Raw genomic sequence first — 14,133 nt, forward strand, 5'->3', positions numbered from 1 at the left:
GACAATCTCTTAGCCGTGTGCGGCGCCCCTCTCCACAGTTTCATCCCTCGGTCATATTTTCGTAGTGCTTAGCTGAATCCCTGTGGAGATAGCATCATCACCATCGTAACCACGCCGTCGTGCTGCCGGAACTCATCCACTACTTCGCCGTATTGCTGGATCAAGAAGGCGAGGACGTCACTGAGCTGAACATGTGCTGAACGCGGAGGTGTCGTACGTTTGGTACTTGATTGGTTGGATCACAAAGAAGTTCGGCTACATCAACCGTGTTACTAAACGCTTCCGCTTACAGTCTATGAGGGTACGTAGACACACTCTCCCCTTCCTTGATATACATCTCCATGGATAGATCTTGCGTGTGCGTAGAATTTTTTTGTTTTTTGTGCAACGTTCCCCAACACTAAGTACTGTTGCAAACCCATTCATATTTTATTATTGCATTATACGTACTATATTCTAACTTTACCATGGGTTATACCCCCTGATACAATCCATAGATTCATCAAAATAAGCACACAATGCAACGAAAACAGAACAGTCTGTAGTAATCAGGGAACTTCGTATACTTCTGTAACTCCAAAAAATTCTGAAAAATTAGGACAATGTGGGAAATTTATATATCAATCCCGTGTAAAAATGCAGAGCAAAAGAAAGTTTCTGTGATTTTCTAAAATTCTGCTACTAAGCGCAGAAGTTTTTGTCTTTCAACAAGATCAAATCAACTATCACCCAACATGATCCCATAGGCTTAGCTTGGCACAAAAACTAACTAAAACATAAAAACACAATCAAAACAGAGGCATAATTATGCAAACACTCAAGAACAGAAAGAAGAAGGCAAAAATAATTTTATTCATTGGGTTGCCTCCTAACAAGCGCTATCATTTTACGCCCCTAGCTAGGCATAATGCATAGATTCAAGTATTGTCATATTTCTTCTCATTCTCCATAGATGTGTTCTTGTCAGGAGATTTTGCAAAAATTACTTGAAACACATTATCCATAGAAATTTTAGCATTATCAAGTTGCCCATCTACGTATCCCCTTTGATTTCCGGCAACAATCCAAGAATACTATTGATTGAAAACTTGTTGGATTATATCTAAATCGGGGATTTACTTTTTAAGATTCTCATAATTGTTTTGATTATTTCCAAGAAAATGTCTTAACATATAATCACTATTATAAAGGATCTCATTTATCACCGGTTTCTCATGGTTCATACCATAGAAATAAAAAAATCCTAGCCTCCTGTACTATGTGATCAAGTTCATTCATAAGAACAAGGGTAGCTAGCTTTTTAGCTTTCGGAATCTTTATAACGGGTAGCTCATAAAACAATCTCTACAAGGTAGGGTGGGTACGGATAAATCTATTTTCAAGTTTGAGAACTAGTGCTGAAATAGCTTCCGCATAAGATTTAATTCTTTTAAGTATAGGTATATCATCAAGAGTCAAATTTCCAACACAATTGAAAAATTCTTGGATACGTTCTTTCCCCATAACATTCCATTGCCCCAAAACAAAAGTTTTAGCATCCAGATTGCCAGATCGTCCAATTTTAGGAGTTAGGCCATCACTTGTTTCTGCCATACCAAAATCACTCATGATGACTAGTTTAAGCAAATCAGAGATGTGACGAGAAAAAGGCGAACGAAAAAGAGGGCGAATAAAACGGCAAATTTTTGTGAAGTGGGAGAGATGAAAACGAGAGGCAAATGGCAAATAATGTAAATTGCAAGGAGATGAGATTTGTGATTAGGAACCTGATAGATGTTGATGATGTCTCCCCGGCCACGGCGCCAGAAATTCCTTTTGAAGTCGCTTGAACTATGTTGGTATTTCCCCAAAGAGGAAGGGATGATGCAGCATAGCTACGGTAGGTATTTCCCTCAGTTATGAAACCAAGGTTATCGAACCAGTAGGAGAACCAAGCAACACTATGTAAACGGTACATGTACACAAAGAACAAATACCTGCAACCTCACGTGTAAAAGGGGTTGTCAATTCCTCTCGGGTAACGGTGCCAGAAATTATCAAGTTGACGGGATAAAAATTGTGGTAGATTGATAGATGCAAATAACGACAAATAAAATTCAGCGAGGTATTTTTAGGTTTTTGATAATATAGATCTAAAAATAAAAGATGCAAATAAAGAAAAAGGCAAATAGCAATATAGATATGCAAATATAAGACGGGAAAATAGACCCGGGGGCCATAGATTTCACTAGTGGCTTCTCTCAATAAAATAGCACACGGTGGGTAAACAAATTACTGTTGGGCAATTGATAGAACATCGAATAATTATGACGATGTCCAGACAATGATCATTATATAGGCATCACGTCCAAGATTAGTAGACCGACTCCTGCCTGCATCTACTACTATTACTCCACACATCGACCGCTATCCAGCATGCATCTAGTGTATTAAGTTCATGGAGAAATGGAGTAATGCAATAAGAAGGATGACATGATGTAGACGAGATCTATTCATGTAGGAATAGCCCCCATCTTGTTATCCTTAATAGCAACAATACATGCGTGTCTTGCTGCCCCTTCTGTCACTGGGAAAGAACACCACATGATCGAACCCATCACAAAGCACCTCTTCCCATGGCAAGAAAAATCGATCTAGTTGGCCTAACTAAACCAAAGATTCGAAGAAGAAATACGAGGCTATAAGTAATCATGCATGTAAGAGATCAAAGAAGACTCAAATCACTTTCATGGATATAGATCTGATCATAAACTCAAAGTTCATCAGATCCCAACAAACACACCGCAAAAAGAGTTACATCAAATAGATCTCAAAGAGACCATTGTATTGAGAATCAAAAAGAGAGAAGAAGCCATCTAGCTACTGCCTACGGACCCGTAGGTCTTTGATGAACTACTCACGCATCACCGGAGAGGCACCAATGAGGATGATGAACCCCTCTGTGATGGTGTCTAGATTGGATCTCGTGGTTCTGGAACTTGCGGCGGCTGGTATTGTTTTTTGTTAACTCCACTAGGGTTTTTGGAATATTGGGGTATTTATAGAGCGAAGAGGCGGTGCGGGAGGCCACTGAGGTGGGCACAACCCATCTGGGCGCGCCTAGGCCTCCAGTCGCGCCCTGGTGGGTTGTGCCCCCCTTGGGGCTCCCCTCTGGTACTTCTTTGGCCCATGTGGTGTATTCTGGTCCCAAAAAATCTCCAAAAAGTTTCGCTGCGTTTGGACTTCGTTTGGTACTGATATTCTGCGAAGTAAAAGACAAGCAAAAAAGCGCAACTGACACTGGGCACTATGTCAATAGGTTAGTCCCAAAAAATGATATAAAGTTGCTATAAAATGATTGTAAAACATCCAAAAATGATAATATAACAGCATGGAACAACAAAAAATTATAGATACGTTGGAGACGTATCAGACTTCTCCAAAAATACTTCAACAATGTCAAGTTGCTCTTGGGGTACTAGCATTGGAATGATAACTTCCTTGGTGCCAGCTTGCTACATAGGTTCATCTTCATGAGGTGGAGGCAGTGGAACCTGCTGCAAGGGTGCACCGAAGTTTAGTGGAATAGCATCAATTACGATATTCTGAAGGCGGCGGTCCTTGTTTTCCTTTAGTTTGTTGACTCTTGCTTGTGCCTTCTGATGTTTTTCTTCTTGGATCCTTCTATGAGCAAGACTAGCCTTGCGGTCAATCTCCTTGTTCCTCCTATCACACAGCTAAGAGATATCCATCTGCATCCTAGAATGCCAATCAACATTTTCGTTTCGAGTGACACTCAAGGCCTTTGTGATATCAACAATCTTCTTGCTCAGACCTTTCTGCTCGTATTCAGTCTTGGTTTCCTTCTTCATTTTCTCAAGCACTTGCTTGTCAGCGAGTGCTTTCTTGAGCTTCTTCGAGTTTTTTTCTCAGCTCCGCAAAGTGCCTCATTACCATTTCGGTAACATCATCAGGCAGTCCCAAACTCCTCAATTCATCAAATTTGACATCATATGCCACGTTGTTAATGATATCGCTGAATAGCTTGGAATCATAGTTTGGTTCCTCTGTTGAAGCAGGAATACTGGACTTGTCTTTCTCGGGAGATGCATCGACTTTTTCTTCAGACGACAACTTTCTCTTCGCTGCGGTCTTTGTCAAAGTTCTCGGCACAGCAGAACCCATAGGTTCATCAGAGACTGGTGGTGGAGCATGTTTGGGTGAGCGCCTTGGCGAGGGTAAAACTTTCACAGGAGACGAACTATATTTAAGTCAAAGGGATCGTTTTTGCATTTTAACAGAAGCCCCCAAATTTTTCGGTTAATCAATCTGCCGTTCATCTAAAACAAATGCTTTTCTAAATTATTCATATATTTTAAACCATAACTCCTATTTTAACATGTTATATATAAAATTTGATTAAAAATATGTAGAATCTAAATATAATATTATTTTACCTATTAAATATTTTAAAATATTATTTTGGGTGCAAACTTAATCTACACATGGTCCATTTTTTTCGTACGCGGCGATCCGGATTGCAAATAACTAAAACCAGATTGAGACGAAAGAAAACATCGACAGCCACGCACGCACACCTCTGAAAAAAATCTCGCAAGGGAATAACAACATATTTCTCATCTTATTCCGAGCGAGCACGCGTGCGCGCACGAGAGAGACACCTTAAAACTGACCACATTCAACCACGTTATGGTTGTGTGAGCACTCAGGCCACCGCCAATGAGGGTGAAGGAGGATAGGCGACAACACAAATGTGATGCCTTGCTAAAATAAAGGGAGTGCACCTATTGAGGTTTAGATTTGTAATTATTGGGTTAAAGCGTGTTTTCTTTATGAGAGGTCACATATGGAGAGTTGGTTGTGGAGCAAGTATTAATATTTGGAAGGACCATTGGGTGCCTAGTAGTCCAAGCAGGAAGGTGATAACTACAAAGGGATAATGTTTGATGCAAACAGTGAATGAGTTGATTGACCCATTTATGGGGATGAGCTACTGGTTAGAGACAACTTTCTTAGTGTGGACGCACAAAGAATTTTGAAGATTCCCTTGAGTTCACAAAATCACATATGTTTTCTGTTCGCTCAACATACTATGTTGAGTGGGAACACCAGTATGCTGCACAAACTAGAAGAAGTGATGGGCAAGGATCAATGAATATTAATCCTGTTTGGGACATCTTGTGGAGACTCCAACTACCAAGTAAGGTAAAAATCTTTGCCTGACGTGCTTTGCATGGGATTGTCCCTGGTATGGCAGTACTAGCACATCGACATATTAAGGTACAACCGCATTGTCCTGTGTGTAAGCAAGGAGCAGAAGCAAGGAGCAGAAGATATGCGTCATTGTATGTTCACATGTAGAAGGGCAAAACAAGTGTGGGCAGAACTGGAAATGCAACCATTAATAGAGGAAGTGATTAATATTGACAGGTCAGGGAGCATTATTCTTGAGGAGCTTCTCACACGGCCAGCGAGCCATGCTCCTGTGCTTGGCCGATTGGACCTCAGGGAATCTTTGATCGTTGGTGCATGGTATATTTGGTGGCAGCGAAGAGAGTTTGTGAAGGGAGAAAAAGTCATTAATCCTACAAGTACTGCATTCGCTATCCTGGCAATCACAGGTAATTTCAGTCGAGCCACTAATATGAAGGAACCAGAGAAGATATTGCAGAAGAACCTCTAGGTAACTCATATAAGCTAAACGCCGATGCAACTTACTTTGAGAATGGTACGGGTGCGGCAGCTGCTGTTCTCCGAGACAGTAGTGGTGAGGCTATGGCGGGGTCGTCATGGCTGCTAACTCATCTCCATGATGCCACAACGGCGGAGGCGATCGCACTTCAGCGAGGGCTGGAACTGTTGGAAGACCTTGGTTGTCAATCGGTGATTGTTGAATCAGATTCGCTGGAAATTATTCAAGCTTGCAATGGTGTGATTGAAATATGAAGCGATCTGCTATTTTGACGGATTGCTTTCAAAAGGCTCTCTGTATAGGTGATGTTTCTCTCACGCATTGCCCCAGGGAGGCTAATAGATTGGCGCACAATCTAGCTAGACATAGTTTTGTTTCGAACTCTACTTTTGTTTGGGATGGTGATCCCCCTGGGTTTTTATTTTCAGACGTAACTTTGATTTGAGTTAATAAAGTGCGTCAAGTGGATTTCCCCTAAATAACGTGTTTTTTTTCTCCTGTTGCAAAGCACGGGCTCTTTTACTAGTAATACATATATGAGCATAACAGAGCTACTATATATTTGCAGCACCACATATACAATCATTATATATTGGCAAAGAAATCAACAATAGTTACAGTCAAAATATATACACTTGCCAATATATATTGATCGAAGAAGGCAGTAGTGCATCGTCGACTAGTGTAGACTACCAGCAATCAACTAGTGCAGACTACAACTTATTTAATTCGCAACCAGGCTTATAACGCTATACTACCGTGGACTAGCTACCAACAATGACGCGATCCATCACAGTATATACAGATATCGTCATCCATTCATCGCCACTCCAGGATTATTCTCGAGGGGAGCAGCGGTCCAAAACCGCCGTCTTCCTTCGCCGCCGTCGCTGCTGCTGCTGTGCCGTCCTCACAGGCCACTAGCCTAAGAGCAGAGCTGCCAGCGTGCTTGCTGTGCTTGAGCTTCAGCTCTTCGAGGCTCCTGGCGAACACCTGCTCCAGCCAGGCCCGCAGAGGCCGCCGCCCGTCCTCCAATGCCCATGACGCCGCAAGCATTTGCTCCATCGCGCCATCGTCGACCTCCAACGTGCAGCCCGAGGCCAGGATGTTGCTGAGTACGTTGCTCAGGTCCTGGAGGATGTCGTTGGCCAGTTTGCCAAAGTCGAACGCCTTGAATTCGATCGCTCCGTCAACCAATCCCAGGAGGCTGTCGATGGACTCGTCTGGATTGTCGTTGCTGCTGCTGTCGTTGGCGTCAGCGTCGCTCGATCCATCCTCGCCGACGGGGAGGTTCAGGTCGAACGGCACACTTGATGTTCTGTGTGGCCGCTTGGGATTGCTCGGTGATTCTAGCAGCTTTTCTTGGTCGTCAGAAACGTCCAGCTTCCGCTTACTGACACAGCCAGAGTACACAGAAGCCTGAAGTTTGGTGTGAGGGGAAACTACCACCTTACTGCTACTAGGGCCTCTGCTGGTGATCGCCGTGCCTGATTCTATCAAGATCTTCAGTTGCTGTCCTCTAGCAGCCAGGATCTTCTCTTCGGAGAAAGTATGCCCCTCTTCCACCCCAACCGAGACATTTTTGCTGCATCGTGCCAATCTTGTTGACAATATTACTATGGAGTCATTAATGGCAACTTCCTTGCCGCGCATGTCTCGGAATCTACCGGTGTCAACGGCATGAGAGAGACTGTCCTGAATGAGGCAGTCAACTTTATCAATGTTGTCGAGGAAGATCACACAGCGCCGCTTCTTGCTCAACTCATCAACGATGCAATCTATGCCAGTCTTTCCTCTGAAACTTGAGCCGCCCCAATCCTGGAGGCTCAGGTCCAGATAAATGAAGCTGTCTTCGCTGCCGTGCACGAGCTCTGCCAATGCCACGGCAACTCTCCGCTTGGCCATGCTGTCGAAACCATGAAAACTGAACCAGATGTCGCTCTTCCTGCTTGTGCCGCGGCGCCTCTCTGTTGACTGGCAGCCAACAATGGATCCACAAATAGCACTCAGGGCTTCCTCCTGCCTTCCGACTACCTTGAACAGGCGTTCCACGAGTAGCTTGTAGTCGCTCAAATCAGAACCTTGTACTGAAAGGTGTGAAGGCTTTCGCCATTGGCCAAAGGCAGACACACCTCCTGAAGCTGGTGAATGCAGAGCACTAGGTGATGGTTGCCCCATATTTGTGGAACCCCGGGAGCTATGAGACTGTGCAAAGGGCTGTGGGGGCTTCATATTCAAATCATCCACCTTACTGGGTGTCAAGTGGGTAGACTTCTCTGCATCCACTGCATGTTTCCAGCTCACAGAACTTGTACCCTTGGAAGAAGATCCACGGGGCGTGCTCAACACCAAATCCGTTGCCACGGATGCAGCAGCTGATGGCGACATGCTATCTTCACGATCATGGCAGCTTGACAAGTGTTCTTGCCGCAACTGCGCATGCCTGTCTTGAAATTGCTCATCACCCTTTGAATGCCTCCCTTGAAGATTCAACACAAGGCCTTCGTTCCTTTGGTTGGAGATAGATGGAGGTGAAACACTCTTGTTTGGGGTTGCATTCGTATGTGTAGCAGATACTGCAGAAGGCCTAATAACCTCCCTTTGAAGTGTAACCAACTCGGAACCTTTGCTCAGAATTGCTGATCTTTCTGTGTCAACAGGAACACCAGTGTAATGTGGGAATACCTGGTAAGGACCTGCGTTGATCCTCTGGCTTCCTTGGTGGAGCCGCAGGCAGTACTCGTTCCACTTCTTCTGCAGATTCAATATTTTTGATTTCAACACCATCTGATCATCTCTAACCTGCACTGAAGAAAAACTGCACGTTTTTATACCAATGAGATACAAAATTATCCATGTATTTAACACGCTGTGCATGCATGTGTTTGTTGCTGTACTAAAAACGTTTCAAAAGACATAAATAGCTTCACACCTTGATTGCATCAAGTCCACTGTTAAGACCCATCATGCTGCCATTCTGAAGCAGGGAAGGCAGACCTCCATGGTGATAGCCTTCAGCTGTAATGCCACTCCCTTTAACGATTGTTGTGACTTCTTGCTCACATCTATCATTGCACTGTTGACACCGGAGGGTTTGCGGGCAAGGATGCGCTGCGAGGCTGTTAGACTCGTAGGAACCATTGACAAGTCCACCAAAAGGAACAAACGATTCCACCAAGCTGCAAATTACAAGATTGAAACTGTTAGGTCCAGTTGATGAAAGAAACTGCAGTACATGACACTATGACAGAAGCCAGACCAAGTACAATGAACTACTCCCTCCGTCCCAAAATAAGTGTCTCAACTTTATACTAACTCTAGTACAAAGTTGTACTAAGCTTTAGACACTTAGGGGCTGTTTGGATTGTGACGGCAACTTAGGTACAGCTAGTCATAACACTAATACATTTATGACCCCAATTTTAGCTGGGCATTAGAATTTCCGGTCAGAGAACAAATTTTGCTGCACTATTCGAAGCCTAACTCTTTCTCGTGAAAATGCATTTTTTTAGTGTCTCTTACCCTTTTCATCAAGCTGTTATAAATTGCAAGTGCATGGATTTTATGGCAATAAAACCTCTACTATATTGCCATGGTATAAATGTACCAACGAGCATCCAAAGGATCAAATGATATGAGAATTGAAATTTGGAAGATCAGCAAGCAAAACTTATCAGATAAGGAACAAACAGCGAGCCAAAGAATTACTGAAGAATATGGCTAGTACCCATCAAATAAAATTAAAAAGGATCAAATGATATGAGAATTGAAATTTGGAAGATCAGCAAGCAAAACTTATCAGATAAGGAACAAACAGCGAGCCAAAGAATTACTGAAGAATATGGCTAGTACCCATCAAATAAAATTAAAAACAAGATGGGTCGAATATCTGAAACTACTAGACATCACATTATCAACCCAGATGCAGTAAGTGCATATAAAGAATCTTCATGTAATAATCAAGTTTAGTTACTAATGTATCCAAAAGAATATACTGCATGGAAACACTCCGTGTCTTAAGCACCACTAGTCAATGATAAAACCATCATTGTATATTTTAGATAAGATGTTCGTGGACTCTTGGCTCTGACCAGTACAACCCAAATCATCTTTTAAGTATACTATCCGAATTCAAGATGAAACAGTTCTGAAAATTCGAGTTCCATTTTCCCCACCGCGGAACACTTGAATAGTACAGTATCAGAAAGAAAAGGAAAATGTGCAGAGAATGAACTGAACCATAGATGGAACAACCACAATAACACAGCTTCAGTTTGACGTACTTCATAATTTAAATACGGTAACAAGCATGAACACATTGACCGCTTAAGTAAGGATGTCCGGGCAGGTAAAACCACTATAAACTGTCGGCAGGAGAAAATGGTTCTACTAACTACATAGATTATATATTTAATAAAGACCTTATTGAGTAGTAATTACAGTACACTCAAATGAAGCATGCATCGCTGAAGAATACCCAATGCTACGATGGGCGTACACGCTTATATGGAATGAAAACATTAAACTAAAATCAAGGGCATAAACTACTACTAGTAGGTCATCAGACAAGAAGTATCGTACGTGTAGTAATTTCGAATTAAGAAACATCCGGATTATAAACTAAGCACCGAGACCAGTCAGCCACCAAATGGTTGCCAATCAAACCCTAAGCATAAACAATTACTATGAAAGATACTCCCTCCGTCCGGAAATACTTGTCATCAAAATGGATGAAAATGGATGTATCTACAACTAAAATACATCTAGATACATCCATTTCAATGACAAGTATTTCCGGACGGAGGGAGTATATATGTGCAAAAGTGAAAGGGCTTCTTCACCTTGCGGACTTGGATAAAGGAGATGCCGTGGTTGCCGGAGGCATGAGTCCGCCGGCGCGCACCGCCGTGATCGGCAGCAGCTGGAGCTCCCAGTCCTTGTCAACCAAGGGGAACTTGGACAGGAAGGTGAGGTAGGTCTCGTAGGTGGCCGACCACCCCATCACCCAGACACGCCCCTCTCTGTGCGTCTCCAGCACTCGCGTCACCTCCGCCACCACTCGGCGCCCCCTCTCCTGGAGCTCGCCGTCATCGGGGACCAGTTCTCTGAGGTCACCAACGCTTATGACGAGACCGGAGGTGGCGCTAGCCATCGCCGCCTCCACGCCGAGTTCTGTTTGGTCGATGGAGTTTGGACAGACGGGGAGGACGCGGTACGGCGAGGCCGCGGCGAAGTCTGCGGCGGCGGACGCGGCCCCGACACCGACGAGCATGGGGTTGCGACCCCGGGCGAGGATCTCGGCGATGCGGCGGCCGTTCTCCTCGCCGGCGCCGCCTGCGATGCTCCCGGCGGGCGAGGGCACGTCGGCGTCGTCGGCGGCGGCGAAGCTGCAGAGGAAGAGAGGCGGCGGGCGGGCCCGCGTAGGGAGGCGGCCGAGCAGCGGCATGGGCGGCGCGGGGCGGAGGATGGCGAGCTTGATGTCAGCGCTGCGGAAGCCGGCGTCGTCAAAGACGCGGCTGACGACGGGGTCGTCGAGGATGGCGAGCAGGAGCTGCGAGAGCTCGACCCTGACCTGCGAGGCGGCGGTGGCGGCCTGGAAGGCGGCCTGGTGGTAGAAGTGGTAGGTGTCCGGGTTGCGGCGCTGGTTGGCCTGCGAGCGCTTGATGGCCGCCATGAGCGAGTTGGACACGGGCGGCTCCGGCTGCTCGTCGGCGCCCGAGGCCGACGAGGAGGCGGAGGCGGAGGGGAGCCTGTCGAGGGAGACGGCGAAGCAGAGCTCGAGCGCCTTGAGCTGCACGCGCGGGGAGTAGGCGGCGCTGCGGGCCCGCGCGAGCGCGTCGCGGAGGAGCGGCGGGGCCTGCTGCGCGAGCAGCGCGGCGACGAGGTGGAGCGACGTGGTCTGCGCGTGCACCCTGCGGCGCGCGGAGACGACCGCGGCGTCGAGGGCCGTGACGGCCGCCGGCGAGAGGCACTGCCTCGCCGTGGGCACCGGCGTGGGCATCTCTCCGCGGGCGCACGGGCGGATTCGGGCGTGGACCTGGCTGGCTGGGATTACTGCCTTTCACCAGGCATGGGGCGGAAGCGTAAAACCAACCCCCGAGCCCGAGGGGTAAACCGCGACGAACGACAGCGAGAATCGCTTGGGATTTTCCGCTTCGCTTGCAGGTGAGAAGGGGAGAGGATAATAACCGGCTCGGAGAGAAGGTGGATTGCTTGCTTATAAACCACGACGGATATCTTCTTGTTCCTCTTTTTATGGCATCGGAGTGGGGAAATTTGGTGGAGTGGAGGTGGAGCATATATGCCGATGCGGCAGCCCTCGTCACACACTGTGTCTACTGTCTAGCGGTAGAGGCAGTGCAAGTGCGGATTGAGATCGAGATTCCTCCTCCTTTTAGCCATAAGCCCCGCTCGCCGTGCTCTGTCGTGTACTCCTCCCCATCCTAGCTGCCGCAGCATGATTGTTCCCTTCTATTTACCTCACACAATGGCATGAGATCATGTAGCCCAGCCCTAGATGCTCAAGGCAATGGGATCTAGCATAAGCTATGGGTACAGTCACAGGATGCATGCACACTGCCTCCATCTTGAATTCCCAGCTGTTGAAGTGCTCATATGGTCCTCCCATGATTTTTGCACCACCAATTATTGGCTACCGACGCGGTCCAACTACATGTTTGTAACTGGAATTTCAGCCATTTCTAGTTGAGGAATCCACCTTGAGCGGGCAAAAAAAGTGTTTTTTTTGTGTGTGTGTGTGTGGCTTGAGAAACAAACCGCATCTTTAGCTCGATGCAGACGTCTATTGTTCTGTTTATTGTTAGGCTTACATCACATTCGTTCGATTTTGTTGTCGACCCGTGCCATCCAAGGCGCGCCGAAAGATATTTGTGTGTCTCCAATTTGATTTGTTCCCCGTTTCCAGCCACACATGCATTTCGGTTTTAATGTGTTCCTCATATGAGTGGATTGAGCAATGTACATAGTATTTTTCTTTAATGATGGAAAGCAATGTACATAGTAGAGATAGGTCTAGAGAGAATCCACTAGAAATGTTGTCTTTGTGCTTACAGTGGGCTCTGGCCCTACCAATTAGTGACAAGTGGTGTGTGTGTGTGATGATGTTTAGATAACTTACAGAGAGGGACTTAGAATCTTATACGGTGTGCCACAATCCATATCGATGTGGACATAACTTACACAAAAAAATCATGAGAGTGATGCTTAACATTTTCCTACGAAAGAATGTAACTTATCAATTGCACTGTTGAAACAATTTGATGCACTGTATCTTTTCTCTTATCGCAAATTTTAGTGACATGATTGATCGTAGAAAGGTTATACATACACTAGCGCACAAGACGCTACTGGTGGCATGTCAAAAAACACCTTCGTGACATGTCGCCCCCACGCCATCGATACGCGCAACTGATAAAATATATTGGTGGTGTGCAGACCCCCACCCCCACGCCACCAATAACAAATATATCGGTGGCGTGTCACGTGGAGGCACGCCACCGGTACTGGATATACTGATGGCGTGTGATAACGAGTCACACAACCAGTAATATTCATCGCTGGTGGCATGTCATAATAGGGCCACACCACTAATTTGATATTTACACATAAAAGAAGCTACACGATGGTGTTTTCCTTGCCAAATGATAGCATTTTTCAGTTTAGTAGCAGCAGTAATATCATATAGCATCTAGGGTTGACATTACTGGTAGAGCCAAATGACATCATTTAAGTTCATCAAATTGTTAATTAACATGATATGACTTGTAACTAGCATATAACATGTTCAACGAAATACTAGCATACTATGACTAGATACCGTGCCTATTAACTAGATTCTTCGGCGTGATTCGGGGTTCTAGCCTGGAGAATCAGAACCAGAGGTGCAGCTTCCATCTCATAGTCTTGTGTAGGGGCTGTCCGGCCAGGTCAACCGAGATAGGTTCAATGTGCGAGACAAATGAAGTTCATGGTCGTTGACATTTTCATGAGAGATTCTTGAAATCTGATTTCACATCAATCTCAATTTTGAACTTCTCTAGGAAGTCACACCTCGCCTCGTAAGGGCATCTCCAAAGTGGACCCTCAAATCGCTTGCATCTGCCCGGACCGTGCTGTCTAGATGCATTTTGTCATCCAATTCAGTCCCGCATCGGTCCACCAACGCGTCTGGACTTCAGTTTTCCTACAAATTGGAGGCAAATAAAGGGGAGCTCTACAGGAGTCTAGACATCTGTTTGACTAATCCAAAGCAACCACGTATCCTCTTTCTGTCCGGATGGCGGAAAGCCGACGCTAATTTTTCTGCTTTTTGGTGGAAGCTGGCTAGCATTTGGCGGAAGCACTATTGTTTCACTTTTTTCTTCAAGTGCTACACCATTTTTTTCTTTTGTAAGTGATCACTATGGTGGAAGCTGGTCACA

General features: G+C 45.5%; 1 protein-coding gene across 1 annotated transcript; it reads right to left on the reverse strand.

Moving 5' to 3' along the window:
* Positions 1-6,267: 6,267 nt before the first annotated feature.
* LOC123111423 (protein DWARF 53) lies at positions 6,268-12,266 on the reverse strand. The gene is made up of 3 exons (XM_044532218.1): positions 10,534-12,266; positions 8,625-8,871; positions 6,268-8,494 (listed from the first exon to the last, which is right to left on the reverse strand). Exons 1-3 carry the CDS (start codon positions 11,691-11,693, stop codon positions 6,512-6,514), a joined length of 3,390 nt encoding a protein of 1,129 aa, XP_044388153.1. The 5' UTR covers positions 11,694-12,266; the 3' UTR covers positions 6,268-6,511.
* Positions 12,267-14,133: the final 1,867 nt, after the last annotated feature.

This window comes from Triticum aestivum, chromosome 5B (genome assembly GCF_018294505.1).
Source record: "Triticum aestivum cultivar Chinese Spring chromosome 5B, IWGSC CS RefSeq v2.1, whole genome shotgun sequence".
Classification (NCBI taxonomy): Eukaryota; Viridiplantae; Streptophyta; class Magnoliopsida; order Poales; family Poaceae; genus Triticum; species Triticum aestivum.